This window comes from Maniola hyperantus, chromosome 28 (assembly GCF_902806685.2).
Source record: "Maniola hyperantus chromosome 28, iAphHyp1.2, whole genome shotgun sequence".
Lineage (NCBI taxonomy): Eukaryota > Metazoa > Arthropoda > Insecta > Lepidoptera > Nymphalidae > Maniola > Maniola hyperantus.
This window is the reverse complement of record NC_048563.1, coordinates 29,085-56,950: the sequence shown is the minus strand read 5'-3', so window position 1 is coordinate 56,950 and position 27,866 is coordinate 29,085. Positions and strand designations below refer to the sequence as shown.

Here is a 27,866-nt window from a genome sequence, read left to right as displayed (position 1 = left end):
CTCGAGCTTGATTTCCCGGGAATGAACCCTAGTCGATACCTTCTTCTAAAGTTGTAATTAAATAATTTATATATTTCATGTAGGATAGCATGCGCCACTTATGATAAATGTAACACTCTACCTCCGTTCGGAAAGCAAATTCTACTGAAAAGAGTCTTCTCACGGTTGTGTGGTAGAATGGTGAAGGAGGAACAAGGTTGAATACATTGATTGATTTGATTTGAAGGTTTTTAAGGTTCCTTCTGAGCACACTCTTCAAACATCTAAATATATAAAAGGAAAAGGTGATTGACTGACTGACCGACTGATCTATCAACGCACAGCTCAAACTACTGGACGGATCGGGCTGAAATTTGGCATGCAGATATCTATTATGACGTAGGCGTCCGCTAAGAAAGGATTTTTAAAAATTCAACCTCTAAGGGGGTGAAGTAGGGGTATGAGATTTGTGTAGTCCATGCGGACGAAGTCGCGAGCATAAGCTAGTATTGTATAAAATACCAAGAAGCAGGCGACATTGCGTCGGCGCTTGTCAGACTTAAGTGAATTCAATTCTATTTCTATTTCTATTTACTTATTATCAATCAATCAATCATCATCAATACTTATAATAAAACTGTAACAGGTCAAATTCTGTACATTGAAGATATTTTGAAATTTTTTTTTCGAGGGCACTCTATAATCGATACTGAACCCAAAACTGTAATTTTTTTCATTTTTGTCTGTCTGTCTGTCTGTCTGTCTGTCTGTCTGTATCACGGCCGCGCATCACGCTGAAACTACTGAATGGATTCCAATGAAACTTGGTACGATTTGAGGTCATACTATGAGGAAGAATATAGGATACTTTTTATCCCGAAATTCAGCATGGTTCCCGTAGGAGAGGGGACGAAAGTTAAAATGTATACTGAGTTGTAATTCATTAACGCGTAGTCCGATTTCATTCATTCTTTTTTTGTTAGAAAGGGGATATTTTAAAGATTGTTCCGTAAATATTTCAAGGTCATCGGTTTTTAACCGACTGTCAAAAAAGAGGTGGTTCTTTTTTCTACATCGATTTTTTCGAGGTTTCTGGCCCGATTTGCAAATTTTTTTTTAAATCAACAAAAAAAGTTTACGTCGTGGTCACATAAAAAATTCTGGATTCAACTCCTTAATCCTGATGCTGCAGGGTTACTGCCCGCCTGGGTTATCAAGATTCAGGAAGTGTTCATAGTGAATTCATATTGTAGGTACCAAGCAACGACTTTATTCTCAGACTTCAAGTCTCAACTCCTCAACCCTGATGATGTAGGGTACAGCACTCCTAAACTATAATGTTTCAGGAACTGCGGATGATGCAAAATTATTTTAGGTACCAAGCATAGGCTACATCACTGAACTTCGGATCCTAACTCCTCAATCCTGATGCTGCAAAGTACTAAAGTCCTAAATCGTGGGGATTTTAGAATTTCTGATAGTGAATTGATATTTTAAAAAAAATTAAAAAATTTGAATCGACTGTTAGGCGAAACGAAGTTCGCAGGGTCAGCTAGTATATAAATAAATCTTAACAATATACAATGTTACATAGTTAGTAAGAACATGTGAATTGATCGCCAATTATTGTTATTCTTCGGGCGTGTCTATGTAGGTATGTGGCCGGTGGCGTGGCCTACTCGTGTGGCGTGGCCTACTCGTGTGGCGTGGCCTACTCGTGTGGCGTGGCCTACTCGTGTGACGTGGCGTTCTATGTGGCGATCTATACAGTGAAATGCATCGAGTTGGTAGGTACTTGGCAGAGCTATAAACAAATTAACATGACAGAGTAACTAACATATCGATATCATTCAGGATATCGATATCGTCACTAGTCCCTAAAGGCTTCAGCTTCAGCTCAGCCCTCAGGCCTCTAGTCAGTGTAGCTCGGGCTGTGGTAGCAAGCGGTCGCGTCGCGCGTCGCCAGCCCCTCGCGCCGCGCAACCACCTGTTCGAATCACAAAAACAAACACTTTCACGACGATTCCACACTAAATACATCAAAACCATCTTTTATTTTACTTTCAAACACATTCATTTTATTATTTATTCATTTTATAGAATATTTATTTTATTTTATCGGCTATTTCAGTGCAGGCTCGGTGTTGAGGTAACCTTTTTTGTACTTTTTACTATTAAAAGATGGCGTTGATCGATTAAGGGTATTTCTGTATTTAAGTCGTTCGATTCGGCTTCGGGTACTAATCCCACTTCTGATATTATTATCACGTGATTGAATTCACTATTAAGAGTTAAGACTTAATGATTGTATTGGAAAATAATGAAACTTATTGATTTGTGATCCAATAAGGTACAAAAATTAAATACCCGGCGATGCTTAGTGGCTAAGACGTCCGCATATTCAGGGGGCGAGAGTTCGATCCCGGAAACGCTATTTATAGCATTGCATCAATAGGGTACTTTACCCTTTTTTGAAAAGTGTCTTAATTTGATCCTAAAATGATAATATACTAGGTACCAAAAATTTACAAAAAATTGATTCGATCTATAAGTGCAAGAAAAATACATTTAAATTTTGCATTTCAAATTTCGCCGCAAAAACGTTACCCGCCATCTTTTTAGGTTCATGAGCTGTGATGACGTCACACGGACTGGTAAGCAACGGTGTTTTATTAGTGAAATACACTACAAGTTCAATCAGTGTGACGTCACAGTCGGAATTAACATGGCGGCTACGGTGTCATGCGTTTTGGATATTTACAGAACAGATAAAAAAGTGAAATCTTTAGAATGAATTATAAAAATCATAATATAATTGTATAAACTGAAAGTAACATTTTTCCATTGCTTATTGCTTACTACATAAAATGTTAATACATTTTGAGATTTGTTATCTCTTGGTGATAGGTGACAACACCGTATCGTATAGCCTCGCTGCAGCTCTTGACATGACAGTAGTTGATGGACCCATGGAGTTCAAATGGCGCGTGAGGTGTCATTTTTTACAGACTATATATTTTAACTAGCTTATCCTCGCGATTTCGTCTGCGACTACATTAATTTAAAACCCCTATTTTACCCCTTTAGGGGTTAAATTTTCAAAAATCCTGTCTTAGCGGATGTCTACGCCATAATTAGCTATCTGCATGCCAAATTTCAGCCCGATCCGTCCAGTAGTTTGAGCTGTGCATTGATAGATCAGTCAGTCAGTCACCTTTTCCTTTTATATATAGATATACCTACGCTACGCAGCGCACAACGCACAGCTGTCGACATATTTTGATATTTTTAGTTTTCACGTCAAAAATGCTTCCAGATTTTCATTTTATGATTGCAGTTGAAAAAATATTCTCTGATTTCCTTTTGCAGTTCGTTATATTTTAGTTTGTAGCGAAACTTTTATTCAAATTGGATTTGTACTTTTTGTGTTGAAGTACTTCGCTATTTGTTTAACCTCTTCGTAGTCAAATACAACCGAGTACTGAATATAGCACGCGACAGGTCGAGACGGCGATCGGGGAGGGAACGCCCCGCACACCCGCACCACCCCCGCGCTGACCCAGTGCGGACGTGCGGGTGTGCGGGGCGTCCCCCCGCCTCATACTACGATTGCCATCTCAACCTGTCGCGCACAGTGCGTACATTAAAAAAATAGACCGCCAAAATCATAGCCCTCCCTTTTAGCTTTGCCGTAGTCGTGTATAAAAACCGGCCAAGTGCGAGTCAGATTCGCGCGCCGAGGGTTTCGTACTCGGGTGTTTTTTTTCGACATTTTGCACGATAAATCAAAAACTATTGTGCACAAAAATAAAAAATAATTCTGTTTTAGGATATACAGGTAAATCCCTTTCATATAGTTATCTATACTCTGAAAATTGAAAATACTAATTATTTGTTCATAACACATTTTATTTTGAACAACAAATCCACGGTTTTCGGATTTTTTCCTTCACTTGTGCGCTATACCTGCCAAAGTTCATGACGGGTTTCATGAGTTTAGGATTTCTAGGTTACGTCTGTATGACGTTTTGTCGGTGTCAACGACAGAGACAACGCTCTACAAATCTGCTATCTCCTGCTAAATGTCGATCATAGTTGTGTCGACGCTCGTGTGTCGACGCTCGTGTATCGACGCTCGTGTGTCGACGCTCGTGTGTCGACGCTCGTGTGTTGCAAGCGACTGTTCAGTGCGCACTATATCACCGCACCCAGCGATAAGCGCGGCATATTACACTGCAGTTAACTACAATTAATTAGTTTAATGACGCAATTACGTGATGCGCTAACGATGTGCACTCCGGCTGGCTAGTGGCTACCTGGCCGTGCTGCGTGCTGCGTGCTGCGTGCTGCGTGCTGCGTGCTGCTCTCCCGGCTAACTGGACCACTATCCTAAATGACTTCATTTCATGCATAACGTCAGACAGCGCCGCCTGCGTTTTGTAGTCAATCTTCAAGGTTCGGTTCAACGTTTTTCTCTGTGAACATTGTCGATAAAGAAAGGGTAGCTGTTGTACTTATACTGCGCCGGTATAATATGAAACGTCATGTGGATTCGGTGGGCTCCAAATTGTCTGAATAACAGTACTTAAGTATTCTATTTGAATACTAGATGATGCCCGCGACTTCATCCGCGTGTAATTAGGTTTCTTAAAAATCCCGTGGGATCTCTTTTATTTTCCAGGATAAAAAGTAGCCCATGTCACTCTCCAGCAGGGCGATTGTCTAAAACCTGCATCAATCATTATTACAATCTCAATTGTTCTGATTGGCTGAATTTGTGCGATTCTTGTTGCAACAATGCATTGTGGCCAATAGTGAGCGAGCATTAACCAATCAGAGATGACTGCGATCGTGACATTGTAGCTGTCAAACAACCGCGGTAGAGCCACTGGTCTTTATCTATACCCATGCAAAAAATTACGTCGATCCGTTGCGACGTGATTGAAGGACAAACTATCAAATAAACATATTTTCACATTTATAATAAGGTTACTGATTTTATTTGAATATTGAGATACTTGGATAATAAACTCGGAAAAACAATTGTCCTACAAAATATTAGTTCCTTATCTACATATGAAATTGGCGTTTTGTAAGGGAGGAACATAAAGTCGATATTTGCACTATCTCTGTAACTAACTAACTAGCTAGCCTTAAACATCTGCTAAACGAGTAAAATGCGAAAAACTAGCAGACATACATTTATAATTTAGAGCCTATTAGCTCAACTGGTAAAGGAGTGGACTGAAACCGAAAGGTCGACGGTTCGGGGAGGAAAGGGGAATATTAGTCATTTAACATGGCTAATATTCTTTAAAAAAAAAAAAAAAAAAATACTAGCTGACGCCCGGGACCTCGCCCGCGTGGATTTACCTCGGGTTTTCAAAAACCCCGCGGAAACTTTTAATTTCCGCGATAAAAAGTAGCCTTCCCCGGGGTGTAAGCTAATGCTATACCAAATTTGATCAACGGTTTAACTGCTGGGCCGTGAAAATGTAGCAGACACACAGACAGACAGACACACTTTTGCATTTATAGTATTAGGTATAGAAGTACGGATGTAGGTAGCATTTTCAAAGTCGGCCTCGGGCCCAGCTAATGACGAGTCGGTACTAAGAGTTATAACAACAAAATATGAATCGTCATTTCTCTCCGAACTTACTCTCTGAATATTTTTCCTTTTGTTACTTTTCGTTCAAAGGAAATGCTCAAAGTGCTCAGACGTTCGGAACATTGCTCAATTTGCTCAATCATTACTCTGTAAATGCATTCTATATACCTACTTAGTTGCTGAGAAATACAATAAAGGTTAAATGGCATTAGTTTTTTCAAGACATAATATTATTACCTAAGTAGTATATGTATAGTACATATAGTATATGTATGTATAGTACATATAGTATATGTATAGTACATATAGTATATCACGCGGGTATCATCTCAATTCTAAATGATCATTTTTTTGGTTCAATTCGCGAGACGAAGTAGCTCATGGCTGCGATCAGACGGCACACCTGGCGGCAAGTGATGATGCCGGCTGAGAAGATGCCTATTCACTCTCGACTTGAAGGTACCTAAACATAATATTATAATTGGAGTATCAAAGCAAATAACTTTCATTTCATCGACGAGTAGAAATATTATGTTCTTACACATTTTGTCCATGTTGAATTTAAAAATATTATGTTCTTACACATTTTGTCCATGTTGAATTTAAAAATATTATGTTCTTACACATTTTGTCCATGTTGAATTTAAAAATATTATGTTCTTACACATTTTGTCCATGTTGAATTTAAAAATATTATGTTCTTACACATTTTGTCCATGTTGAATTTAAAAATATTATGTTCTTACACATTTTGTCCATGTTGAATTTAAAAATATTATGTTCTTACACATTTTGTCCATGTTGAATTTAAAAATATTATGTTCTTACACATTTTGTCCATGTTGAATTTAAAAATATTATGTTCTTACACATTTTGTCCATGTTGAATTTAAAAATAAACCCAGCATTAATAAATTACTTTATCGTTTGACGCTCGCGTGAAGTGTCCGGTGTAAACAATCAACTATAAATTATTTTGGCGCCAAAATTTCCCGCCAATTTTCCTCTTCATTACAAAATTCGATGTCCCTTTTGTTCCGGATATTGACATTCTTTTTGTGGACGTTACTCGTTGCGTCGGAGCGGAGTTGTAGAGCTTTATGGAGATGTATACAGATTTATGGCGATTTATGCATATTTATGGAGATTTACGAGAGTTTATACCATTGCATCAATTGCCTTGCTCTGTGAAGGGAAGCGAATAACTAATACAATATTTATGAACTAACTGACGCGACTTCGTCCGCGGATTACACAAACTTCGACCCCCTATTTTACCCCCTTAAGGGGTTTAATTTTATAAATCCTTATACTATTATCCTTATCCTATAACATACGCCACAGCCCGATCCGTCCTGTAGTGTGAGTTGTGCGTCGATGTAGACCGTAGTGTGAGTTGTGCGTCGATGTAGACCGTAGTGTGAGTTGTGCGTCGATGTAGACCGTAGTGTGAGTTGTGCGTCGATGTAGACCGTAGTGTGAGTTGTGCGTCGATGTAGACCGTAGTGTGAGTTGTGCGTCGATGTAGACCGTAGTGTGAGTTGTGCGTCGATGTAGACCGTAGTGTGAGTTGTGCGTCGATGTAGACCGTAGTGTGAGTTGTGCGTCGATGTAGACCGTAGTGTGAGTTGTGCGTCGATGTAGACCGTAGTGTGAGTTGTGCGTCGATGTAGACCGTAGTGTGAGTTGTGCGTCGATGTAGACCGTAGTGTGAGTTGTGCGTCGATGTAGACCGTAGTGTGAGTTGTGCGTCGATGTAGACCGTAGTGTGAGTTGTGCGTCGATGTAGACCGTAGTGTGAGTTGTGCGTCGATGTAGACCGTAGTGTGAGTTGTGCGTCGATGTAGACCGTAGTGTGAGTTGTGCGTCGATGTAGACCGTAGTGTGAGTTGTGCGTCGATGTAGACCGTAGTGTGAGTTGTGCGTCGATGTAGACCGTAGTGTGAGTTGTGCGTCGATGTAGACCGTAGTGTGAGTTGTGCGTCGATGTAGACCGTAGTGTGAGTTGTGCGTCGATGTAGACCGTAGTGTGAGTTGTGCGTCGATGTAGACCGTAGTGTGAGTTGTGCGTCGATGTAGACCGTAGTGTGAGTTGTGCGTCGATGTAGACCGTAGTGTGAGTTGTGCGTCGATGTAGACCGTAGTGTGAGTTGTGCGTCGATGTAGACCGTAGTGTGAGTTGTGCGTCGATGTAGACCGTAGTGTGAGTTGTGCGTCGATGTAGACCGTAGTGTGAGTTGTGCGTCGATGTAGACCGTAGTGTGAGTTGTGCGTCGATGTAGACCGTAGTGTGAGTTGTGCGTCGATGTAGACCGTAGTGTGAGTTGTGCGTCGATGTAGACCGTAGTGTGAGTTGTGCGTCGATGTAGACCGTAGTGTGAGTTGTGCGTCGATGTAGACCGTAGTGTGAGTTGTGCGTCGATGTAGACCGTAGTGTGAGTTGTGCGTCGATGTAGACCGTAGTGTGAGTTGTGCGTCGATGTAGACCGTAGTGTGAGTTGTGCGTCGATGTAGACCGTAGTGTGAGTTGTGCGTCGATGTAGACCGTAGTGTGAGTTGTGCGTCGATGTAGACCGTAGTGTGAGTTGTGCGTCGATGTAGACCGTAGTGTGAGTTGTGCGTCGATGTAGACCGTAGTGTGAGTTGTGCGTCCGATGTAGACCGTAGTGTGAGTTGTGCGTCGATGTAGACCGTAGTGTGAGTTGTGCGTCGATGTAGACCGTAGTGTGAGTTGTGCGTCGATGTAGACCGTAGTGTGAGTTGTGCGTCGATGTAGACCGTAGTGTGAGTTGTGCGTCGATGTAGACCGTAGTGTGAGTGTGCGTCGATGTAGACCGTAGTGTGAGTTGTGCGTCGATGTAGACCGTAGTGTGAGTTGTGCGTCGATGTAGACCGTAGTGTGAGTTGTGCGTCGATGTAGACCGTAGTGTGAGTTGTGCGTCGATGTAGACCGTAGTGGTGAGTTGTGCGTCGATGTAGACCGTAGTGTGAGTTGTGCGTCGATGTAGACCGTAGTGTGAGTTGTGCGTCGATGTAGACCGTAGTGTGAGTTGTGCGTCGATGTAGACCGTAGTGTGAGTTGTGCGTCGATGTAGACCGTAGTGTGAGTTGTGCGTCGATGTAGACCGTAGTGTGAGTTGTGCGTCGATGTAGACCGTAGTGTGAGTTGTGCGTCGATGTAGACCGTAGTGTGAGTTGTGCGTCGATGTAGACCGTAGTGTGAGTTGTGCGTCGATGTAGACCGTAGTGTGAGTTGTGCGTCGATGTAGACCGTAGTGTGAGTTGTGCGTCGATGTAGACCGTAGTGTGAGTTGTGCGTCGATGTAGACCGTAGTGTGAGTTGTGCGTCGATGTAGACCGTAGTGTGAGTTGTGCGTCGATGTAGACCGTAGTGTGAGTTGTGCGTCGATGTAGACCGTAGTGTGAGTTGTGCGTCGATGTAGACCGTAGTGTGAGTTGTGCGTCGATGTAGACCGTAGTGTGAGTTGTGCGTCGATGTAGACCGTAGTGTGAGTTGTGCGTCGATGTAGACCGTAGTGTGAGTTGTGCGTCGATGTAGACCGTAGTGTGAGTTGTGCGTCGATGTAGACCGTAGTGTGAGTTGTGCGTCGATGTAGACCGTAGTGTGAGTTGTGCGTCGATGTAGACCGTAGTGTGAGTTGTGCGTCGATGTAGACCGTAGTGTGAGTTGTGCGTCGATGTAGACCGTAGTGTGAGTTGTGCGTCGATGTAGACCGTAGTGTGAGTTGTGCGTCGATGTAGACCGTAGTGTGAGTTGTGCGTCGATGTAGACCGTAGTGTGAGTTGTGCGTCGATGTAGACCGTAGTGTGAGTTGTGCGTCGATGTAGACCGTAGTGTGAGTTGTGCGTCGATGTAGACCGTAGTGTGAGTTGTGCGTCGATGTAGACCGTAGTGTGAGTTGTGCGTCGATGTAGACCGTAGTGTGAGTTGTGCGTCGATGTAGACCGTAGTGTGAGTTGTGCGTCGATGTAGACCGTAGTGTGAGTTGTGCGTCGATGTAGACCGTAGTGTGAGTTGTGCGTCGATGTAGACCGTAGTGTGAGTTGTGCGTCGATGTAGACCGTAGTGTGAGTTGTGCGTCGATGTAGACCGTAGTGTGAGTTGTGCGTCGATGTAGACCGTAGTGTGAGTTGTGCGTCGATGTAGACCGTAGTGTGAGTTGTGCGTCGATGTAGACCGTAGTGTGAGTTGTGCGTCGATGTAGACCGTAGTGTGAGTTGTGCGTCGATGTAGACCGTAGTGTGAGTTGTGCGTCGATGTAGACCGTAGTGTGAGTTGTGCGTCGATGTAGACCGTAGTGTGAGTTGTGCGTCGATGTAGACCGTAGTGTGAGTTGTGCGTCGATGTAGACCGTAGTGTGAGTTGTGCGTCGATGTAGACCGTAGTGTGAGTTGTGCGTCGATGTAGACCGTAGTGTGAGTTGTGCGTCGATGTAGACCGTAGTGTGAGTTGTGCGTCGATGTAGACCGTAGTGTGAGTTGTGCGTCGATGTAGACCGTAGTGTGAGTTGTGCGTCGATGTAGACCGTAGTGTGAGTTGTGCGTCGATGTAGACCGTAGTGTGAGTTGTGCGTCGATGTAGACCGTAGTGTGAGTTGTGCGTCGATGTAGACCGTAGTGTGAGTTGTGCGTCGATGTAGACCGTAGTGTGAGTTGTGCGTCGATGTAGACCGTAGTGTGAGTTGTGCGTCGATGTAGACCGTAGTGTGAGTTGTGCGTCGATGTAGACCGTAGTGTGAGTTGTGCGTCGATGTAGACCGTAGTGTGAGTTGTGCGTCGATGTAGACCGTAGTGTGAGTTGTGCGTCGATGTAGACCGTAGTGTGAGTTGTGCGTCGATGTAGACCGTAGTGTGAGTTGTGCGTCGATGTAGACCGTAGTGTGAGTTGTGCGTCGATGTAGACCGTAGTGTGAGTTGTGCGTCGATGTAGACCGTAGTGTGAGTTGTGCGTCGATGTAGACCGTAGTGTGAGTTGTGCGTCGATGTAGACCGTAGTGTGAGTTGTGCGTCGATGTAGACCGTAGTGTGAGTTGTGCGTCGATGTAGACCGTAGTGTGAGTTGTGCGTCGATGTAGACCGTAGTGTGAGTTGTGCGTCGATGTAGACCGTAGTGTGAGGTGTGCGTCGATGTAGACCGTAGTGTGAGTTGTGCGTCGATGTAGACCGTAGTGTGAGTTGTGCGTCGATGTAGACCGGTGTGAGTTGTGCGTCGATGTAGACCGTAGTGTGAGTTGTGCGTCGATGTAGACCGTAGTGTGAGTTGTGCGTCGATGTAGACCGTAGTGTGAGTTGTGCGTCGATGTAGACCGTAGTGTGAGTTGTGCGTCGATGTAGACCGTAGTGTGAGTTGTGCGTCGATGTAGACCGTAGTGTGAGTTGTGCGTCGATGTAGACCGTAGTGTGAGTTGTGCGTCGATGTAGACCGTAGTGTGAGTTGTGCGTCGATGTAGACCGTAGTGTGAGTTGTGCGTCGATGTAGACCGTAGTGTGAGTTGTGCGTCGATGTAGACCGTATGTGAGTTGTGCGTCGATGTAGACCGTAGTGTGAGTTGTGCGTCGATGTAGACCGTAGTGTGAGTTGTGCGTCGATGTAGACCGTAGTGTGAGTTGTGCGTCGATGTAGACCGTAGTGTGAGTTGTGCGTCGATGTAGACCGTAGTGTGAGTTGTGCGTCGATGTAGACCGTAGTGTGAGTTGTGCGTCGATGTAGACCGTAGTGTGAGTTGTGCGTCGATGTAGACCGTAGTGTGAGTTGTGCGTCGATGTAGACCGTAGTGTGAGTTGTGCGTCGATGTAGACCGTAGTGTGAGTTGTGCGTCGATGTAGACCGTAGTGAAGTGTGCTAGTATTGATATGGATTTTGGACTTGTATTTAAGCTACGAATCATACTAGATAGAGGTTTATCTGTATCGCCCGCAGAACCCTAACTGCAAACTTGAACTGATAACTGGAAACAATTGACACTTGGTAGTTCCGGCAGTCATATTGACACTTCGTAGTTCCCAACTTATCAAGGAACTGTACCGAACTAGTTCCTGACGAGTTTTGTCTGTACGAAACTATACAGAAGTGATAGCTCCGATAGATACCTAAAGTTAAAGTCTCCTATTTTGAAGGGTTTGGAGTTCAATTCCGGGCACGCTCCTCTAACTTTTCAAGTGTGGCTTTAATAAAAAAAACCGGCCAAGTGCGAGACAGGCTCGCGCAATGAGGGTTCCGTACTACAGTCGTATTTTTTCACGTACATTTTGCACGATAAATCAAAAACTATGATGTATAAAAATAAATAAAAACCTGTTTTAGAATGCACAGGTGAAGCCCTTTCATATGATGCCCCACTTGATATACCTAGTTATCTTACTTCGAAAATTGAAAACACTAATTAATTATTAATTCATGACCACAATTTAATTTTTTTTGTATGACGTAACCACAAATTCACGGTTTTCAGACTTTTTTCCCTTAATGTCTGCTATAAGACCTACCTAACTGCCAAATTTCATGATTCTTAGTCAACGGGAAGTACGGGGACTCTGATTTTCCAGGATAAAAAGTAACCTACGTCACTCTCCAGATCTTTAGTTATACCCATGCAAAAAGTCACGTCAACCCGTCGCTTTATTGTGACGTGATTGAAGAACAAACAAACAAACACTTTTGCATTTATGAGTAGTGATATGGGTTATTTTAGATAGGGACATTTTGTTCAAATATCGTCATATTTCAACAAATTAACAGAAATCTACATTAAACTATACCTATAAACCTTCCTCTTGAACAATTCTGTCTATTTGCGAAAACCGCATTAAAATCTGTTGCGTAGTTTAAAAGATCTACGCGTTCTTACATACAGACAAACACACATACACAGACAGCGGGAAGTAACTATATTTTACTTACTATCTTCTACATGTAGGTTCTGTCTATAACATGGATACCAACCATAGTTTTTTTTGTTAAATTTTGGAACGGAATCTTTATATAACCTAAATCCATGCAGACAAAATCTAGTCAAAAGATCTAGTTTATTTTTGCCGAAGTAATAAAACGATAAAACAACTCGACAAAAAGAAACCATTTTATATTTCCCATCCGTTAATTTTATTCCTCAAACCGTACAAGGGAATTTAGAGGTTATTTATGTTAAATGCACATTGAAATATGCAAAGTAAATACTAACATCGCATGCATGCATGCATGCATGCACATCGCATGCATGCATGGCAGAGCCGCAGCTTGAATGCGAACACTTCCGTTTATTTCGTTAATTAATTAAAATAAAACTATTTCAAATAAACACTTTGGCAAAATCCTTTGACGCGAAAACCTCTGCAGTGTGCAGTGTGCAGTGTGCAGTGTGCAGTGTGCAGTGTGCAGTGTGCAGTGTGCAGTGTGCAGTAGGGAACATACTTCGTGTTCTTTATTTTGTTTCTATTTATGACGCTCGTTCTAATGTTTGTTTTTTACTCGATTGCGGCAGTGGAGGGGAGGGTTATGATTAATTTATATTCAGTCTACTGTTTGTTGCGTCATCTGTCTCTTGTAAAACTGATTTATTTTTAACTAGACTAGTTAATCAACGAATGTTCTCCATTACATCGTCCTGCTATTCAGTTCCGCCGCGTGCGTCACAGCGTCACAGCGTCACAGCGTCACACTGTTACAGCGTCACAGCGTCACACTGTTACAGCGTCTCAGCGTCTCAGTGTCACAGCGTCACAGCGTGTCAGCCAATAATTGATGAATGAATATCGGAGAGACGTACTGAGAGAATCAAATACAATGCTGCAGTCGAAATGTTCCCTATATTTATAGCTCCGACGATCGATTGCATCGCTCTCCTACATTGTTATAGTACGCGACAGCTCGAGGTGGCAGTCGGGGTGGGGGCGCCCCGCACACCCGCACACCCCCCGCGCTAGCCCGGCGCGGGCGAGCCCGGGGGACGTGCGAGTGTGCGGGGCGTCCCCCCGCCTCACACCCGGATTGCCACCTGGAGCTGTCGCGTACCGTAGATATCGGCGAAGCTTATAATACCTCACTGTGTTGATATACAAAAAGAGCAAGTGTAATAAATCAAAATGGCGGATTGTATGCGCTGTATTGTACGCGCTAAATCAGATGCGGTGCAAACACTGTCAGGTTGGTTTTTTTTTTCAAATTATTTACTTCTTTTAGGAAAAATTGTAAGCCCCGAGAACGTCGATCTGATTTGCTTTAATGAATGCCACAATACACTCAGTAGAGCGGCGTACACGTGGAGTACACTCGTACTTGTACTGTCCCCCCCCCCCCCCCCCCCCCCCCCTTCCTTGAGCTCGTGAACATGAGCTGGGTACTCAAGTACGCGACAGGGCGAGATGGCGATCGGGAAGGAATCGCCCTCTTCCCACCTCGACCTGTCGCGTACTATACACTACAACAACACTATGAAGTATGATGAACAAGTTTTGCTACGCCAACCGTAGCACATCTACGCACGGCGTAGCAAGACTCTGCAAAAAAAAAGTCTTCATTTGAATTCTTAATTTCTTTTCTCCTAAGACGAAACAGATAACCTAAGACAACCAATCAGAGGTATGGATTTAATGAAACTGTTATGTCCTTTCCAAGCTAGCCCACTTCCATCTTAGACTGCATCGTCACTTACCACCAGGTGAGATCGCAATCAACTTGTATCGGAAAAAAAAGTTTAACGTTAAATTAGGAGTAAATCCGACAACAATATGTATGTACAATACAATACGTAGCACGCGGCGTTTCCTGTCGTTGATGATCTCGCTGATTTTCCTGAACCGGATCAAAAACGATTTATTATTTCAAAAACCGGCCAAGTGCGAGTATATAGTAATTAGATAAGGCTAGCTTTAAGTTTTATTGTAATATTTAAAAAAAAAAAACGAAAAAAAAAAAAAAAATGTGCGAGTTACACTCGTTTTAGTTTCCGTACTACATTTTGCATCGAAAACTATGATGCATAAAAATAAATAAAAATCTGTTTTAGAATGTACAAGTAAATCCCTTTCATATGATACCCCACTGCGTACCTCTAGTTATCTTACTTTGAAAATTGAAAATACTAATTATTTGTTCATGAACACATTTCAATTTTTTTGTGATGTAACCACAAATTCACGGTTTTTGTGATGTAACCACAAATTCACGGTTTTTGTGATGTAACCACAAATTCACGGTTTTTGTGATGTAACCACAAATTCACGGTTTTTGTGATGTAACCACAAATTCACGGTTTTTGTGATGTAACCACAAATTCACGGTTTTTGCCACTACCTACTGCAAAATTTCATTATTCTAGGTTAACGGGAAGTAGGTACCCTATAGGTATTCTTGACAGACACAACAGATGGACATAGACAGACAATAAACTAATCCTATAAGGGTTTTTTTTCCGTTTTGAGGTTTAAAAAATAACAATTTAACATTTAAACCCTAAAAAATTTGAAAAAATCTTGGATAGAGGATTCTCGACGAAAAATTTATGTGACTTCAAAATGGCCGCTGTGTGAATTAAAAATAAATAAAAGTACATACAAATTACATACATAGTGGTAGCAGATTTGACCGGTTTTTTTACTTTTCTGTTTTTTGGCTCCTCATCCCAAAACGTCTGTTACGAATCTTTGCTTCTAAAAGCGGGTGTAGTGGTGCTACGACATTCGTAGAGGTGCTACGGCGAGCGAGTGTATACATTTATTATGCTACTACTTCTGTTTATTTGATAACAATTTAATATATAGTTTATTATTTAAACCGATATTTATAGATTAATCACGTGTAACAGCAAGTAAATAAACAACAGAATGGATAAATAAGGCTTTGGTATCGCTCTGGCGCAACCCGGCTACCGGCTACCGGCTACCGGCTACCGGCTACCGGCTACCGGCTACCGGCTACCGGCTACCGGCTACCGGCTACCGGCTACCGGCTACCGGCTACCGGCTACCGGCTACCGGCTATGACGTATTTATACATGCTTGGTCAAATATCGGCAAACAAATACCTTCGTTCAGTATATTTGTTCTGTTTCTAATTAAACATACGTTATTGAATTATGAATTCCAAATGTTGCAGGTCTCACTCGCGAAGTTAAAGTTACTTAAGTAATTTAAACAAAACAGACAGACAGACAGACAGACAGAAGTGAAAACATAAGATTTAGAAACAGCAATATTTAATGAATCTGTAATGTCTTGAGAAATTAACTTACGCTGTTGTTTAGTGTTTAGCGTTTAGTGTTTAGTGTTTAGTGTTTAGCGTTTAGTGTTTAGTGTTTAGCGTTTAGTGTTTAGTGTTTAGCGTTTAGTGTTTAGTGTTTAGTGTTTAGCGTTTAGTGTTTAGTGTTTAGCGTTTAGTGTTTAGTGTTTAGCGTTTAGTGTTTAGTGTATAGCGTTTAGCAAACAGACCATGCCGATGGAACCTTCGGGAACTGAAACACAGAAACTAGTGAAATGTGTAAATACGTAGAACTATGCCACTTCTCAAACACTTCGGTAGTCATTAACACTTGTTAAACACTTCGGTAGTCATTAACACTTGTTAAACACTTCGGTAGTCATTAACACTTGTTAAACACTTCGGTAGTCATTAACACTTGTTAAACACTTCGGTAGTCATTAACACTTGTTAAACACTTCGGTAGTCATTAACACTTGTTAAACACTTCGGTAGTCATTAACACTTGTTAAACACTTCGGTAGTCATTAACACTTGTTAAACACTTCGGTAGTCATTAACACTTGTTAAACACTTCGGTAGTCATTAACACTTGTTAAACACTTCGGTAGTCATTAACACTTGTTAAACACTTCGGTAGTCATTAACACTTGTTAAACACTTCGGTAGTCATTAACACTTGTTAAACACTTCGGTAGTCATTAACACTTGTTAAACACTTCGGTAGTCATTAACCGTAGCTTTTTTGAGTTTACAATGATACGTGAGTTTTTGAGTTTACAATGATAGTAAGTACCTATATAACACTTTAAGTTGCCTTGTGTGGACCTCAGGAGAAAGCTCAGAGGAGTGACTCGAGCAGCGGGAGATGGAGAGAGCTGTATGGACCTCAGGAGAAAGCTCAGAGGAGTGACTCGAGCAGCGGGAGATGGAGAGAGCTGTATGGACCTCAGGAGAAAGCTCAGAGGAGTGACTCGAGCAGCGGGAGATGGAGAGAGCTGTATGGACCTCAGGAGAAAGCTCAGAGGAGTGACTCGAGCAGCGGGAGATGGAGAGAGCTGTATGGACCTCAGGAGAAAGCTCAGAGGAGTGACTCGAGCAGCGGGAGATGGAGAGAGCTGTATGGACCTCAGGAGAAAGCTCAGAGGAGTGACTCGAGCAGCGGGAGAGGGAGAGAGCTGTATGGACCTCAGGAGAAAGCTCAGAGGAGTGACTCGAGCAGCGGGAGATGGAGAGAGCTGTATGGACCTCAGGAGAAAGCTCAGAGGAGTGACTCGAGCAGCGGGAGATGGAGAGAGCTGTTCTCTATTTATCTAAACTTGTTCACCCGCAATCAAAGCCAATCCATTTTCAATTAATTTAGTGAGTGGATTAATTAGATCGGTCCTGCGCTCCACCACGCTCGGTGTAACATTTAATTAAACTCTATACTTTACTTCAATCGTTTCATTACATAAAGACTGTTGGGGTGAGCGGCGCGGGGGGAGGGGGGGGGGAGAGGAGGGTGGGGAGCACCCTGTACCACGCGCGAATGGTACTAGGCACACTCTGGGGTTACACAGGGTGATTCAAAAAGATTTATTATTCAATTACTAGCTGGTGCCCGCAACTTCGGCCGCGTGGATTTAGGATTATAAAAATCCCGCGAAAAAAAATAAAATATAAAACTCTTTAATTTTCTGGGATAAAAAGTAGCCTGTCACACTCCGTCCTTTCAACTATCTATACCGAAAATCAAATCGATTGATTGCTTAATAAGGACGTGAAGGAAGGACGAACAAACAAACACACTTTCGTATCTATAATATTAGTATAGGTATATGTATTACTAGCCGATTTGCGCTACTTTTTTATTTTTTGTGTGTTTTGTGTTTAATTTCTGTAAGTACTCGTATTTCTTTCATTTGTCATTTTACATACATAATTCTTATAACATTTTTTTCTCATAACAATCACTTTTTCATAAGTAGTTTGCAGTGAAAAGTGAACGTGGAGTGAACAGTGAGTGGAGATCAAGAAATATATTATTATAGTGTTCATCGCACACCGGACTTCGGACATCGGACATCGGACATCGGACATCAAAAACCCCAACATGAGTGTGGGTAAGTACTTAAGTAGCTTAGTTTAACTAGCGACCGTCCGCGGGTTTCTCTTTACTCCTCCTTTATAGATCCTCTCTATTCCCTATCCCGTGGGAATTTCGCAAAATCCAAGAGTTTAGTCCTTGTCTACATTGTAAAGGCAACTTCGGAGCGAAATGTTAGTCAAGGGCTCGGGCCATGCGTTGAGGATGTTCTTGTATATGTATTTCAGGTATATATTTGTGTGTGGCATCGTAACTCATAAACAAATTCCAAATCGACTAAGTATCGAACCTGAGACCTACAAGTGTGTCCAAGACAAACAAACAAACGAAATTCTAAATGGAAAATGTATACATTTGTTATAAAGAGTTTCCTAAATATTTGTAGGAACTACAAAGCACCATGCACACCTTCAGAGTGGAGTAGGAAGTAAGGCACAGTGCACACCTTCAGAGTGGAGTAGGAAGTAAGGCACAGTGCACACCTTCAGAGTGGAGTAGGAAGTAAGGCACAGTGCACACCTTCAGAGTGGAGTAGGAAGTAAGGCACAGTGCACACCTGCAGAGTGGAGTAGGAAGTAAGGCACAGTGCACACCTGCAGAGTGGAGTGGAACCGTGCCGTAGCATCTGTTTTGATAACAACTCACATTTGATGTGATCGGCGACCTTCCTAGCGCAGTGCTGAGCGCTGTGGCAACTAGCGGAAGGTTCCGGGTTCCATTCCGGCCGTGAGAGATTTGGAATGGTAGTGGAAGTCTGGTCTGGTGGAAGTCTGGTCTGGTGGAAGTCATCGGTCGCGGCTAGTTAACGCCCCAGAGGGAAACACGTGTCGCCGCGCGAGTTAGCGTTCCGGTACCAGGCCCCGTGTGGAAACCAAAGGTTTCATAAAAATTATACCTCTTCCAGGTTAGCCCGCTTCCATCTTCGACAGCATCATCACTTACCACCAGGTGAGATTGCAGTCAAGGCCTAACTTGTATTTAAAATAGTCAGTAATTATGCGTTTCGCGTAAGAGTAATTATGTAGTGGTGTAGTGTGGGACAGACATGTGTCTGCTACAGCTTAACGTTACTGGAAACCGCTGCCGTGCCTATAGCGTACCGTAGCGCTATTGTCGTAGCTAACAACGCAACGGTTATCAGCTATCATCTATGACGAACCACCTGACAACGTAACACTGCCAACTGGCAACTGACAATGCATTGTTTGGTTTCTTGGTAACTAGAAACGCAATAATGATGCCTTCTCTTTCTTTCTTTCACTGAAAGCTGAGAAGGAGCGGTTATTGGCTACCGGCTTAGTAACTAAGAACTTGGTAAACCAAAGCCGACCTTATCTCTATTACGCTAAGGCTTAACTGTACAAGTACTTGTCCATTACACTTTGATCTATCAATCTTAATTTAATACAGTTAGCCTTAGAGTAATAGAGATAAGGTCCTCTTTGGTTTATCAATCTTCATGAAATGTTTTTGGTTAACTGGACTGTGGCACTACTGGTGTTGTGAACTATTAGTGCAGGCGTCCACTATAGTTTGACCTATGTCAATGATCAAATTAAACTTTGCTGCTATGAACTTAAGGTTGTGATTACTTCACGATATTCATGAAAGTAAAATTGGTTTTATTTTAGTGAATATGCGCGCGCTAGCTATACAGACGGTATTGATACGGCAGCTAGCTTAGTTACTACTACGGAAACCGCTGCGCGTTGCGCATATTAAATTAGTTGAAACACAACTCTGATACCGATATTTGGCAACGGTTATCAATATCGGTATTGAAACTAAATAACCGATGATTAACCGTTGCCATAAATAGCCAATAACGCCCATCTTTAGTGTGTGATGTAATATGGAGGAGCTGTAGTTACTCCGGAACGGCTGCAGGTCGGATTATCCTCTCCGCTACCCGCTACCCGGCGGTGAGGTAGCGGGTAGCGGGTAGCGGGTAGCGGGTAGCGGGTAGCGGGTAGCGGATATAGGATTAACATAACACGCTCGAGGCACCGCGGGTTAAGGTAAACATATCATAATTACATCTATTTCATATTCATGAGCCATTACAGCCTACAGCTACCCTCAAAACTATTACATACTAGCTGATGTCCGCGACCTCGTCCGCCTGGATGTAGGATCCCGGGGGAACTCTTTGAATTTCCGGGATAAAACGTAGCTTATGTCACTCTCCAGGTCTTTAACTACACCCATGCAAACAATCACGTCGACCCGCTCAGCTCCGTTGCGACGTGACTGGAGGACGAACCAACAAACAAACACACTTTCGCATTTATAATTTTGTCTAGTGGGAGGAGGCTTCGACCGTGGCTAGCTACCACCCTACCGGCAAAGCCGTGCCGCCAAGCGATTTAACGTTCCGGTACGATAAGGACTAAAGTCGTACTTTTAATATACAAAATTTAATATATAAAATATGACAAATAAAGTTAAAATAGCACGTGAGAACTCATGTTACGCATTATACTTATTGTAAAACATATCACTTAATAGTCCGCAACAAATGACTCCTCACGCGCCATTTTAACTCTACGGGTCAACTGTCAAGTCAAAAGTACACAGTTCACGTTTAAAATAAGGAGTAAAAATCGTACTTTTGACATAATATGGGTACAACAAGTTAAACTGGCACGTAGGAACTCGTTTTGTACGCATTATATAACAAAACGCATCACTTGATGCGACGTGACACAGATGTGACCGACGTGACCGACGTGACCGACGTGACCGACGTGACAGACGTGACAGATTGACGGCGCGGCTCTCCGGAAAGCGACGCGCCCTGTGGAGCGGGAGTCGGCACCGCCTCATCGACAGGTGGAAGGGAATATGGAGTTTGATTGCTCAGTATTTGTAATTAATTGATGTAAGTTAATTATTTAAGGAAAACATCGTGAGGAAACCTGCATGCCTGAGCGTCCTCTGTAATGTGCTCCGAGGTGTGTGAAGTCTACCAATCCACACATGGCCAGCGTGGTAGACTATGGGCAAAATCCTTCTCACTGTGAGCGGAGACCCGTGCTCTGTAGTGAGCCGGGACAGGTTGATCATGATGATGCCAAGCGGTGTTTGTACAGAGAGTGTCGGGGAGCGTGCGGGTTACTGCCCGTGACTCCGGACGTGTCCCGCACTGTCGCGTCCCGGACGTGTCCCGCACTGTCGCGTCCCGGACGTGTCCCGCACTGTCGCGTCCCGGACGTGTCCCGCACTGTCGCGTCCCGGACGTGTCCCGCACACGTCCCGTCCCGCGGGACGCGCCGCACGTCTGTCTGTGCACAGAGCAACCTGTGCACAGACCAATACTTAGTAGGTGTATGACTTTAACTTCTCACCAACGTTCATAGTATTTGAGAGTCGATACACTCTAGCGTTACTCGATAGCTCAACGGTTAAAGAAGCGGGCTGGAAACCGAAAAGTTGCCGGTTCGAGCCCCACCGTTGCACTATTGTCGTACCTACTCCTAGCACAAGCTTAATTGGAGGAGAAAGGGGAATATTAGTCGATATGATTAACTTGGCTAATATTCTTTAAAAAAGAAAGTAAAATGGCCCTTAACTGCCTTGTTTTAATGCTCAAGTTTGTATATATATTCACAAGAGCCAGCGCTCCAAGCGGAAACGTTGCGACATTAAAATCAATAACAATCACTAAAAGAACGCTATCGTAACTACGTAGCACTAAAAGAACGCTATCGTAACTACGTAGCACTAAAAGAACGCTCTCGTAACTACGTAGCACTAAAAGAACGCTATCGTAACTACGTAGCACTAAAAGAACGCTATCGTAACTAGGTAGCACTAAAAGAACGCTATCGTAACTACGTAGCACTAAAAGAACGCTCTCGTAACTACGTAGCACTAAAACAACGCTATCGTAACTACGTAGCACTAAAAGAACGCTATCGTTACTACGTAGCACTAAAAGAACGCTATCGTAACTACGTAGCACTAAAAGAACGCTCTCGTAACTACGTAGCACTAAAAGAACGCTATCGTAACTACGTAGCACTAAAAGAACGCTATCGTAACTAGGTAGCACTAAAAGAACGCTATCGTAACTACGTAGCACTAAAAGAACGCTCTCGTAACTACGTAGCACTAAAACAACGCTATCGTAACTACGTAGCACTAAAAGAACGCTATCGTTACTACGTAGCACTAAAAGAACGCTATCGTAACTAGGTAGCACTAAAAGAACGCTATCGTAACTACGTAGCACTAAAAGAACGCTCTCGTAACTACGTAGCACTAAAACAACGCTATCGTAACTACGTAGCACTAAAAGAACGCTATCGTTACTACGTAGCACTAAAAGAACGCTATCGTAACTACGTAGCACTAAAAGAACGCTCTCGTAACTACGTAGCGCTAAAAGAACGCTATCGTAACTACGAAGCACTAAAAGAACGCTATCGTAACTACGTAGCACTAAAAGAACGCTATCGTAACTACGTAGCACTAAAAGAACGCTATCGTAACTACGTAGCACTAAAAGAACGCTATCGTAACTACGTAGCACTAAAAGAACGCTATCGTAACTACGTAGCACTAAAAGAACGCTATCGTTACTACGTAGCACTAAAAGAACGCTATCGTAACTACGTAGCACTAAAAGAACGCTCTCGTAACTACGTAGCGCTAAAAGAACGCTATCGTAACTACGAAGCACTAAAAGAACGCTATCGTAACTACGTAGCACTAAAAGAACGCTATCGTAACTACGTAGCACTAAAAGAACGCTATCGTAACTACGTAGCACTAAAAGAACGCTATCGTAACTACGTAGCACTAAAAGAACGCTATCGTAACTACGTAGCACTAAAAGAACGCTATCGTAACTACGTAGCACTAAAAACATGTTCTTTTCATTCTTTTTTAGCAACATTAGTTTTTGAAGTTGAGTTTGAGTTTGTTGTGAGCTCTTCTCAGACCTGGGCGCGTTTGGAACCCTCGTAGTTTTAGTTTTAAGTTCGCGTAAAAATTATCACCACTATATCATCAACTTACAAATGCAACAACTGACCATTAAAAAAGTGTTATCTATTACCTATCAATACTTATAATAAATCTCGAATAAACCTTTTGACTTTGGCTTTGAAGATTTCCTTTTTTGGCGATAATTCACAATTTTTTTGCATTTAACGGCTCTTTAGTTTGTACGGGAGCGATGTGCAGGTTCGACCGTAGCAAATAAAAAAAAAAAGGGAGATTTCCCACCGAGCGGTTGGTTGTGCTCAGTGGCGCCAGCTGGGCCGACGGTTGTGTCTTGAAACTTCCATATACAGTCCAGATTGCAGAAAACTCCGCTAGTGCGCGTACTGTCGGCGGTACATTTGTTGGGGACTACGTCATGAAATGTTGTCGATTGAACAGCGCCACAAATGCAACTAGAGGTAGTTGCATTTGCGGCAATCGCCACAAGTTAATGGACGTCAGAAAGACCAACATACAATAGGCTACTTGACTCATATCTAATTTCATCCAATAAATGATTATTTATTATAGTATTTTGCTTAAGACAACGAAATATATCAATAACAATTATTAAAAACGCAGGATGGATATATAAATCCAATTTAAAAAAATACAGTTTTTATTTTTATTTGAAACGCAGAAAACGCTGTCAGCCATGATGTGACGTCATTAAATATGTAAACAAAGAAATGTCATCTCTATGTCACGCGGGGACTAACGTAGTATCTATCGTAATAAACTAGTATAGAAGTCATGTTTATTAAACTTTGGGAGGTTATGCTGTTGTTTACAAATGCATGACGTCAGAGCACAGATAATCTATCGGTCAAACATGGCCGACAGTGTTTTCAGCTGTCTAAGAAAAATATATTTTTAAATTAAAGTTTTACGGTTTTTAGGGCGCAAAAAAATATAGTGTTAATTTTTTTGATCTAACAGGACAAATATTAACCATTTAAGACCAACTTAAAAAAAGTGTCAACTAGCCTATTTGGAGTGTTATCTCTGCGGCGAGCTCGTCTGCGGCTCGTACATTATGCGCGCCGCAATCCGAGCGGCAACCATTACTGTGATTGAGTTCACCGATCCCACATCAGTGTGTGTGACTTATGGCTTTATATACACGAGGAGATAGCCCAGTGGTTAGGACGTCCGCCTCCTATTCCGAGAGTCGGGGCTTCGATCCCGGACACGCACTCTAACTTTTCGGAATTATGTGTATTTTAAGCCATTAAAAAATCACTTGCCCCGTGCCCCGTGCCCCGTGCCCCGTGCCCCGTGCCCCGTGCCCCGTGTCCCGTGCCCCGTGCCCCGTGCCCCGTGCCCCGTGCCCCGTGCCCCGTGTCTACTGTCGACGCGGTGCGAAGCTGAACCCTAACGACGAGCCTAAAATGATCATCAACAAAAGCGGCACAGTTCTCTGTTCCAAGGCCACCTCCAAAACAAAAGTGAGTCAAATATGTCACAATGTCACATAAAGGGGTGGCTCACTGTGTCGCTGCGAGCGGTGTACTTGTGTGTTTGTGTGTTTGTGTGTCACTGACACGTCACTAATGCAACGCTCAAAGGTTTTTTTGAGTTGCAAGTTGCAAGCTGAAGCGTATTTGTCCAATTAATGAAATAGGGTCTTGGACTGTAGAAATAAAATGATGTTTTGTATAACAGTAACTTATGGGACTAAAATTTATTATTAAAGAGAATAATTTGAAAAAAATTGTGATTTTTATTTATTTTTAACATGAATATCACACTGTACGGAAGATGAATATCACACTGTACGGAAGATGAACATCACACTGTACGGAAGATGAATAATGACGACAGAATCCGTAATCCGTTTCAACCTTAACGTTTTGTGTTCTTCGTGATTAAATAACATATTAGGAATCGTTATGTGTGGCGCATCACTGAGGGGGCGATACCCGTCCATGAAGTACAATATTATTTGTACGAAATTTTAACTTAAACAATACGAAACTTCATGGGCGTGAGCTGTAAAAAAAATAAAATGGACACAAGTGACGTCATCAGAACTGCAGGTCCGTTTTGGCGCGCTATTTTCTTGCAATAAATGGTCGTGTTTTAATTTTTTAACATACTTGTGGTCTGGTCTATTCTACATGGAATTCTTTAAAATGAAAAGAAAATTAAAATGATCGCATGTTCCCTAACGACCTGCGCGACTGTCATTGCTGTGGGGTGCGGGAAGGGTGCGGGAAGGGTGCGGGAAGGGTGCGATGTTGTAACTCGCAACCGCTCGACAATCTGATACATTAGTTCTTTAAAATATATGCAATCGTATCAATAGTCAATACCCATATTATAAATGCCCAAGTGTGTTTGTTAGTTGGTTTCTTGGTTTATTAGTTTGTCCTTCAATCACGTCGCAACGGAACAACGGATCGAGGTGTTTTTTGCATGGGTATAAGACCTGGAGAGTGACATAGGCTACTTTTTATCTCCGAAAATCGAGGAGTTCCCACACGGGATGTTTAAAAACCTAAATCCACGCGTCTAGTATTTTTATACTTGAATGCTAGCCTCTCTCTCTCGCTCGTCTCTCGTGACTCGCTCCGTCCCGCTCTGAACGAGCCCTCATGTATTTCAGCGCTCGTGAGAGAACAAAGCAAATAAAAACCAGTTTGCGACGTCAAGTGCCAGTTAACTGCTAACCTGCTCGTTCCATGGCCTGCCGCCGCTTTGTGCGGTTGTTGTTGTCACTACACCCTTGACACACACAGCCGTGTCCTGTCACAGGTAGAACTGTTATCCGCTCAAGTTACTTTTAATTAGATACTATGGTAGATGCATCCGACGATTCAAAAGTACTTCTGTTTACTTGAATAATTTTTTTGTTCATTTTCATTTTCATACAAATGCGGGCAAAAGTGGTTTTGAGTGAAATGTTGGTGTCGCTGGAATATGTTTATCATCATCATCATCAACCCATCGCCGGCTCACTACTGAGTCCTTTCTTAGACTGGGAAGAACTTGGCTGAGGCTTACTACGCTGGTTACATGTGGATCGGTACACTTCACAACAGATATAAGTTAGCACCTGGTGGTAAGTGAACATGCAATCTGAGATGGATGCGGGCTACCCTGGAGGGGCAACGACCGAAGCCTCCCACCAGTCTCTCAGGCATGCAGGCCTTTACTACAGTGTTGGATACTAATACCACAACTTTGTTAGTGGAATGATCAATCAGGGAAAGATCAATATCTGAACAGTGCAAGTTGGTGTCTAACAGTTGATCAGCTGATCCCAATTCTGACGAAGCTTGCAATCTATTCAATTGCTGCAGAGCACCGAGGTGACACTGTTGGCATTGTAACATAACTTACAATTATTGTACAATAAGGTAGGGTGCGATACGGCTGACATACAGACTACACTAATGTAAAAATCTGTTAATAAAACATTACGACAACTTATGTAATCTAATCTAATCTTAATCAGCCTGTGCTGTCCCACGTCTGGGCAAAGGCCTCCCTCCGATCCTTCCACAATTTTCTATTTCGTGCCTCTTCAGGCCACGTAACTGTAAAGTTATCTAATTCATCACGCCAACGTCGCCTCGGTCGACCACGCTGGCGTTTGGGGCGTCCAAAAAGAAGAAGAACTTATGTAAGTATGTTTTAAATAACATACAAAAAAGCTAACAGTCGTGCTTTGTAGTGTGAGACGGGTGTCTCTCGAGTTGACATGACAGTCGCCCACGAGTGGCTGCAAGTCGTTTGTCGTGTCAGTGGAGCGCAGTGCCGCCTCTACGTCGTAGAGGCGGTGCTCGTAGCGACTACGAGCACCGCCGCCCGGGCCTACGAGGCTACGCGCTGGCGCTGCCCCGCTGTTAGGCTGAAATCTATAGTGTACTTTGACTTTGCTTAGACTTGAGTCACTGTTAAAGCGAGACAGATTTATGCCAGCTATATAACGCTGTCTCGTTTTAACCGTCTCACCCTTAGAGCGACGCGAACTATATAAAAACAAAATTCTGCAACAACCCCAAAATGCGCAAAACATTAACATTTGTGAAAGCAAAATGAAAAGCTGGCTCGTCGAGGAGTCTTGTACTTAGTTATAATGAATTTGTACTTGGGAAGGTCGAAGGCTATTTTTTTTTTGGTTTTTTGTTTATTAACATATTTTATATTATATTATTAAGAAAATTTATTATTGTAACATAAAAAATGAAGTAGAATTAAAATAACCTACATATAATGTACTTCTATCCATACTTAATATTATAAATACGAAAGTGTTCTGCTAGCTTTACACGGCCCATCCGTCTACCCGATTTCAATGTTTAGTACCTACAGAGATAGCTTGCATCCCGGTGAAGAACCTTTTGCTACTTTTTATCCCGGAAAATCCCACGGAATTTTAAACTTCTAACTGGAATGTAGATTTAGTGTACAACAATACGTATTCTGTGCTAGCGAAAACCCCACTATAAGAAAGCAATGTCGACAATGCCGCCCCCTACTGTACGTGTTCACGTGTAACAGTCCAACTACAGCTGACATCGCGATCTCGAACAAGTAAGTGCAGTGTAATGTCGTCATTATCGACTCGCAATTAGTGACGGAAATGCTTTGTTTCGGAACAGAGCGTGTACTTTGTACTTAGCAGTTAAGTGTGGTGTACACGACGCCAGTGTGCTGGCGCCAGTCCTACTGGAACAAAAATAGACGCGCTCTAGTCTCACCAGCGCTGGCTTGGCTTGAAAACTTTTATACAAGCCAGTACCAAGCCAGTGCTGACTGCCAGGGATACCAGCGATGGCTGCGTATAAACAATGGAAGAGATTCTAAGTGCATAGTACAGTACATATTTAGAGAAATTAGAGATGTTGAAAGAAAAATATAGTGAGGGGAAACCGGCATGCCTGACAGTTCTCCGTGTAGTGTTGAGGGGAAACCGGCATGCCTGACAGTTCTCCGTGTAGTGTTGAGGGGAAACCGGCATGCCTGACAGTTCT

The 27,866-nt window shown here is 42.8% G+C and overlaps 1 protein-coding gene across 12 annotated transcripts in view; it reads left to right on the top strand.

Annotated features, from left to right (window-relative positions):
• The window catches only part of LOC117995071 (Kv channel-interacting protein 4-like), a 68,852-nt gene that overhangs the window by 23,925 nt on the left and 17,061 nt on the right, over nucleotides 1-27,866 (top strand). Inside the window, exons 1-3 of one of the 12 annotated variants that reach the window (XM_069508434.1) lie at nucleotides 1,905-1,968; nucleotides 2,080-2,128; nucleotides 17,777-17,911. The exons of 1 other annotated variant lie outside the window; for it this stretch is intronic. In XM_069508434.1, coding sequence (XP_069364535.1) covers nucleotides 17,902-17,911 — 10 coding nt within the window. In that variant the 5' untranslated portion in view covers nucleotides 1,905-1,968; nucleotides 2,080-2,128; nucleotides 17,777-17,901. Of the gene's footprint in view, nucleotides 1-1,904; nucleotides 2,129-2,645; nucleotides 2,756-13,614; nucleotides 13,755-17,773; nucleotides 17,912-27,866 lie in introns of those variants that run through there. 10 more of the 12 variants (XM_069508435.1, XM_069508440.1, XM_069508436.1 and 7 more) reach the window with 10 other exon arrangements.